This window comes from Artemia franciscana, chromosome 16 (genome assembly GCF_032884065.1).
Source record: "Artemia franciscana chromosome 16, ASM3288406v1, whole genome shotgun sequence".
NCBI lineage: Eukaryota > Metazoa > Arthropoda > Branchiopoda > Anostraca > Artemiidae > Artemia > Artemia franciscana.
The window spans coordinates 29,402,926-29,410,388 of NC_088878.1; the positions used below are offsets into that span (position 1 = coordinate 29,402,926).

Sequence of the window (7,463 nt, forward strand, 5' to 3'; positions counted from 1 at the left end):
AAATTGCCCCTTCTCGTCATCTTGCTCCAGCGAGGCTTCGGTTGAGAGTATACTCTCTTTCTACTTATAAATGTGCTGAAGGATGTTGAAGGATATTCTGGCTCATACTGAAAACAACAGGACTACCAGCGAAGTACTGCAACCTTTTTGAGTGGCTCCACGAAGGGACTAAGAGCTGCGTGCAAGTCAATGGCAGACGCAGCTCATCTTTTGAAATCAATACTGGATTCTGTCAGGGTTGTGCTGCTGCCCCAGAACTATTTATTTGTGTCATCAACTACATTATGACTCGGACCATAAACCGCCTCCAGCTTGGGTTGCATTACGGTGATAGAGTACTTTCAGACGCTGACTATGCTGATGACTTTGCTCTTGTCTCCGATTCACCGTCGAAGCTCACAGAAGCCCTGCAAATCCTTGCTGATGAAGCCCTAAATACAGGGCTTTCAATTAATTGGCAGAAGACAAAAGTGATGTTTGTTGAACCCCGTAACTCGCCGCGTAAGATTTTTGTCCTAATGGTCGGTGACAAACCAGCTGAGATTGTTGAGGAATTTACATACCTTGGATCCATCCTCTCAAATAACGGATCAATCCTTAAAGATTTAATGCGCCGAATTGCCAAAGCCTCAGCAGTAGTGGGAAGACTAAGTGTCCTTTGGAGGAAACCTCCTATCAGCCGTAGGACCAAGATGCGCATATACAATGCTACGGTGGGATCAGTGCTTCTTTACGGAGCCAAAACTTGGCCAGCCACTCAGTCTGTGCTTAGCACCGTAAATATAACCCGAACAAAACATCTTCGCCGCATTGAAGGACTACGCTGGCACGATTTTGTTAGCAGCGAGAACCTCCTGGCGTTAACTGCTCAAACGTCCTTCTCAGTCCAACTCACCCAACGAACACTACGCTGGTACGGACATCTCCTTTGCATGCCCCCCGACACTCCCGCAAGAACAATTTTTGACTTAGATCCCATGCTGCACGGCGGGAAACGCCCAAGAGGTCGTCTTCCAATCAGATGGAAGGACACGACAGGTGCCTTCTTAGTCATGGCAAATATTCAGGAGGATGTCCACATCTTTGCAAGAGACCGGTCCAAATGGAGGCACCATGTAGCATCACTCTCAGTCAGTATTGAAGACCGAGGTGATTTCTTGATTTTATCCACACTCGGTGTCGCAAGAGTTTTTGACTCGTATATATTGTCGTTGGCTATGCTTGAGGCCCTCATCAAAGGTGCTGATGTTGCGTTTTGTTTGTCTAAGATATTGACATCTGGAAGCTAAAATTAAAGATGGCAGTCTACTAATTTGGATCTTAAAAGGTGTACGCCCAGAAGCTTTTACTTCTCCAGTTTGGTTCAGCAATTGTGTTGCTGGTGCTCAGGATAAGGTGAACCGTGCATTTATCTTAAAAAGAGTTTATCTCTCGCTAATTGTCTTTGTGGAAATTGGTTCGAGTTTTAACATTGACAAAGCAGTTGTTCCACCATTTAACTATAAAAGAAACAGACCTTCAGGAATATATCTGGCTCTGAAGTTCCTTTTGCTAGCAGCTTTACATAAGTGGGTATGCCTATTGGAGCACATCTGAAAGAAACTGCAAGTATGAAAGAAACAAACCTGGCCCTGAAAAATTATGCTTGGAAGGTTCGGGCTATGTATGAATCCCTGGCTTCAGACGTTTAGCATGTGAGTAGAGCTCACCGTTCTCAGTTATATAGTAGCCTAACAGCTGCTCAACTACTTGCTCTTGTTCATGTTTGTTCTGTTTTTAACTGTGGTAAGAGAAAGCAAGTTCACTGCCTTCATTCTTAATTTGCAAACTGTTTAATGGAACTGCCAGCACAGACAAGTAGCTCTTTTCTGCTGGGAATACATCGAATAATAAATCTTGCTGGGGTTATTGAGGAGCGCATCCGTGATTCTTCTGCTGAACACCATGAGTCTTCCCATTTTTAGTTATTTCTGTTTGTCCCATATTCGGAGTTTTCCAAGTTTTTGTGTTGTTTCTTTTTTGTCTTTCTTGTTTTTTTGGCTCTGTCCAGTTTTTTGTGACGGTGCTATAAAAAAAAATCATGATGATGACGATTACTAACGTTTAATATCTCTTCTTACCTTGGGATTTTTTGCATGTGAATTGTAAGATTCAGCAGTATTTCTAGTGATATCGCTATTGCTATCAAACCATTTTATTGCCAAGCTACTAGAAGCTAGCACAGCTGTTCACGCTCCTCCTCCACCACCCATTTTTATAGCTTTTCATTTTAAATTTCTATGAAGCTCCCACTTCCTTAAATCTTTTTAAATGGCTTCTTCCCTGCCCGTTGGAGACACCCTACTTTTTTGCCCCTACTAAGTTGACAAAACCCCCAACTTATTGTTATTTTTCATTGTTGTTCTCTGAAACATAACCTAATGATTTTCACATTTTTTTATTCCCACGAGTTTGATAGAAACATTTTTTTCCGTATTGCTTGTTATTTAATGACAAGTCACTCAAATCAGTGGGATTTTTTGCATGTGAATTGTAAGATTCAGCAGTATTTCTAGTGATATCGCTATTGCTATCAAACCATTTTATTGCCAAGCTACTAGAAGCTAGCACAGCTGTTCACGCTCCTCCTCCACCACCCATTTTCATAGCTTCTCATTTTAAATTTCTATGAAGCTCCCACTTCCTTAAATCTTTTTAAATGGCTTCTTCCCTGCCCGTTGGAGACACCCTACTTTTTTGCCCCTACTATGTTGACAAAACCCCCAATTTATTGTTATCTTTCATTGTTGTTCTCTGAAACATAACCTAATGATTTTCACATTTTTTTATTCCCACGAGTTTGATAGAAACATTTTTTTCCGTATTGCTTGTTATTTAATGACAAGTCACTCAAATCAGTGGGATTTTTTGCGTGTGAATTGTAAGATTCATCAGTATTTCTAGTGATATCGCTATTGCTATCAAACCATTTTATTGCCAAGCTACTAGAAGCTAGCACAGCTGTTCACGCTCCTCCTCCACCACCCATTTTCATAGCTTCTCATTTTAAATTTCTATGAAGCTCCCACTTCCTTAAATCTTTTTAAATGGCTTCTTCCCTGCCCGTTGGAGACACCCTACTTTTTTGCCCCTACTATGTTGACAAAACCCCCAATTTATTGTTATCTTTCATTGTTGTTCTCTGAAACATAACCTAATGATTTTCACATTTTTTTATTCCCACGAGTTTGATAGAAACATTTTTTCCGTATTGCTTGTTATTTAATGACAAGTCACTCAAATCAGTGGGATTTTTTGCATGTGAATTGTAAGATTCAGCAGTATTTCTAGTGATATCGCTATTGCTATCAAACCATTTTATTGCCAAGCTACTAGAAGCTAGCACAGCTGTTCATGCTCCTCCTCCACCACCAATTTTCATAGCTTCTCATTTTAAATTTCTATGAAGCTCCAACTTCCTTAAATCTTTTTAAATGGCTTCTTCCCTGCCCGTTGGAGACACCCTACTTTTTTGCCCCTACTAAGTTGACAAAACCCCCAATTTATTGTTATCTTTCATTGTTGTTCTCTGAAACATAACCTAATGATTTTCACATTTTTTTATTCCTACGAGTTTGATAGAAACATTTTTTCCGTATTGCTTGTTATTTAATGACAAGTCACTCAAATCAGTGTCTGCAACTATCCCAATGACGACCGTCTATAAAACAATCAATTAGTCATTCAATCAGTTTATTCAACGAATAAATTAATAAAAAAAATATTTCGACACAGACTTCCGCGTAAGGCACTATTGCCAGGAAAGAGAACAGAGAAAAAAAAAGAAAATAGGGGAGAAAAACAAGCATATAGCACATCTTTCGACAAAATTCGAGATCCGACGAAAACTACCCCTACTACAACTATTCTAGTACCTACTGTTGTACAAAACAAACTCAATATGTTTCGAAGAAATTTCTGACAAATAATAATGTTACTTTAAAAACAACTGTGGCTGGAACCCTTTTTTAATGAGTGGCATAACACGTGTAGTATATTGCCCTTATATTTTCAGAATATATCATATAGTTGGTAGTATGTTTTAAGTAATTAGTATATAGTTTTAGTATAATATATTGTCTTTTTTATTTATTTTGAAGTTTTTACTTTGCTTTTAGAAGTGTTGCGTGTATCTTTTTGCTATTTTGCAAAAGGACAAGCCTATAGGAAAAATTATCTTTGGTAATTTTGGCAATTAATGTGGTAAATTAATACCAGATAATCAGTTTTTGTTTATTCTGCTAATTGTCTTCTTTGCTTTTGGCGAAGTTTTTATATTAAAAAAATTTTATCTATTCTTTGTTATTTTGTAATGTGACATGTCTGTTGCACTGTAACATCTTTGGTTTCGTTACTTTTGTTTTATTATTTTGAAATCGAGACAAGCAAATTGCTTACTTTGCTTTTTGTTTGAAATAAAAAAATCTCTAAAAGTTTTGGAGTAGGTCCAACTACACCGAGTACCACTGGAAACTTAGGCTCTAACAAATGTGACACATACCTTGTTTATCTTGAGAAATGGCAACTATAGATGGCGAGTAGTTATGCATCTTCGTCAACTATAGATGGCTACTCGTATAATGTACTGGTTACCTATGGCTACTACTATAATCAATTCTACATAATTTTTAAGTGACTATAGATTTTTACCTGTTTCAGAGCCATATTAGCACCAGACATTTCCGTGGCTTCTAATATCCTAACTCTGGCTCTAAAACTTGTCTTCCTATTTTTGCGACTGCAAGAAACACCTTGGAACTTTTATTTAAATACTTTTGTAATCTTCGCTGTAATTTTCTAGGAATACTAAAGTAATTGTTTTTCCAGGAAAATTTCTTTAATCATTGCCCAAAAATTGTTGAGCTTGGTGAACGAAACATTTCTGTATTTTAAAAACTTGATGTTTGAGCTTATTTTTTAAATTATCATTTTCATTATCATTTAAATTATCTCAGACAAAATCTGAAAATACTGAAATTTGGAATATCTTACAAATTTCTGCTCATCTAGTATGGTGCAACTGGAATTTGATATCTTCCGCAAGTGATTTTTTTTTTATTCGAAACAAAAATTTTGACTAACGATTTAAACAAAATAACACCATCTTCAATGACCGTCTGACAACATAAGTATAGCAGGTAAATTTATAGATGTCTCTTTAAGGAACGGTTCAGAATTCATGAGACATTCTTAGAAAGGTCTACAATGTAGCAAGTTTTCAATTAAACGGTATGAAGGCAAGGTAGAAAAAAATGGTGCTAAAAATAAGGCTTCTAATAGTGTCTAGATGATACAATTTTTCACATTGACCTCATTTTAAAAAGCGAATTATTGGCTATGAGTCCAAAAAACTCGAACTGAAAATATCAGATGCAAAATTCGTATTTTTAAAAAAAAATCATTTTTTAACGTTTGCTTGCAAAAATCCAGATAAAAGTTGAACAAGCGTTATTTTGATTTGGTCTTAATATTTATTTTAATTTTTTGCATGCGAACCGCTAAATATTGAATCCAGGTTAAAAAAAAATTTGCATACATCTGAAATCTAGATAGGTTCAAACATTACGTAATTAGTTTAGTTATAATTGTAATTTTAATTGTTTTAATGTTTTAATTTCAGAAAAAAATCTCTGGTCTCAAACAGCTAAACAGTTGTTTTTGCGCTAAACAGGATTTTTTTTTGTAAAATCTAATCCTTCTTTGTTGTACTGCATCACAATACTGTAACTAAAATTTTGAAAATTTCGAAAAATTTGAAAAGTAATTACAAGCTGATAAGGAAATACAAGCTACTTAAGATGGGAGGAGCATTTAAATACCTTTCTCCCTATATTTATTTTCTATTTTATTCCAATTCGGCTACGAGGTAAAGAATCTTAAGTTGTTTAAAAATAGAAAAAAAAGTTGGCAAAAACAAGAAAAAAAATGTAGGGATATTTTTTCATAATAGAAGTTTTTTTATTTGCATCTAAGTTAAAATAAAACTTCGCCTTTATACTTTGAACTAATTAAAAAACATATTGGTCTACAAATATTACTGGATGATTCAGACGTATTTGTAACTAATTCCAGAGATTTTTGATGAATTTTGCTAAATATTATCAAGTTAAAGACACTCAGAAAACTCTGAGTAACAGAGGAGGAAATTCACGATAAGATTGTCTTAGATGATACAGCTTCCCAGCTATAGAGAGTAGGCTTATCCCTTACCAATTGTCGCTCACTGTGCTATAATGTGTTATTTAAGATAGCTAAGAAAAACGGGCTCTTCAACTTGCTGACTCATTCAGTAATTGGTTTGAATAATGCTAACCAAAATTGATCTTTTGATGTGCTCAGCATTAACAGACTCATCTAAAATAGAAAAATTAAACTGGTAATATTATAGATGGTATCAAAAGTTAAAAGTGAAAGGAAGGTACAAGGAACTAAAATGAAGGATATAAAAAGTAAAGATTAAATCTCTAATCTTCATCATCTTTGTTCGTATAAATATGCTTATAGATAATTGTTTTAGTTTCTATGAATTCTTTGAAACTTTTTCCAGTGCAAGGTAATTATCAATTATTTTTATTTGATGGAACATTGTAATATGGTGCAGAAGGTCAAATAAATGCTTCACAACTACTAATCGAAGATTTCTGGTATTTTTTAATTTTGGTGAGGAATCTTTCCCTATTTTGTGTTGTTGGATCGTATTTTTTTTGTATTTGTGTGTATTTTGTCAACATAAAATTTCCTGCAAGAGTAAAATCCCACTGGCGCATCCAGGGGGGACCCCGCCCCTATCCCCCATGTTTTTTTCTGGTGCCCACATTCCTTGTTTTTTGTTTTCACTTTTTCTAAATAAATTTGTAAAATTGATCAATTATTGGCACCCTTGTCACTTTGGGCTCCCCAATATTTTGCTTATTGGCGCCCTTGTTACAATGCCCCCCCAAAGATTTGCACTAGATCCACCCCTTTATGATCCTATTACACTCCTATTTAAACAATTATATGTGTATCCTAGTATTACATTCATATTTTCTAGTATTTAGTAAAGTCCCAATTAGGTGAAACCTAAATGATGACTTTTTATTATATGTTCCTATATTTTATTGACCCATGCGGTCGACTAGTAGGAAATAGGGTTAAAACAGGGCTACAATAAATAGGGCTTTTCGAGCTACAGCAGTTTTATCTTGAATTATTTGGTTTTTGAATCACAATAATGAATTCTGTTTAAAAACACCAATTCTATTTTTCCAGCTACGACATTCTTTCGGTACTTCTACTTTTTATGCAGGTTTCTTCTTTTGGTCTTTTTATGTCATTTTTCTATTAGGTTTTAACTGTTTAATTTAGTTAAATAACTGTTAGTTATTTCTCCCCCTTGATAAAGCCATCCAGATGCCAAGGAGAAATATTCAGACTTTTGTAAG

At 35.3% G+C, this 7,463-nt stretch overlaps 1 protein-coding gene across 1 annotated transcript; it reads left to right on the top strand.

Moving 5' to 3' along the window:
• The first annotated feature begins 284 nt into the window (after positions 1 to 284).
• Positions 285 to 1,289, top strand: LOC136036824 (uncharacterized). Its single transcript, XM_065719156.1, has one exon. The coding sequence runs from the start codon at positions 285 to 287 to the stop codon at positions 1,287 to 1,289; it is 1,005 nt and encodes a 334-aa protein (XP_065575228.1).
• Positions 1,290 to 7,463: the final 6,174 nt, after the last annotated feature.

Coding starts and splice junctions, on each gene's coding strand:
- LOC136036824 (XM_065719156.1), top strand. CDS start 285: ATGACTCGGACCATAAACCGCCTCCAGCTTGGGTTGCATTACGGTGAT.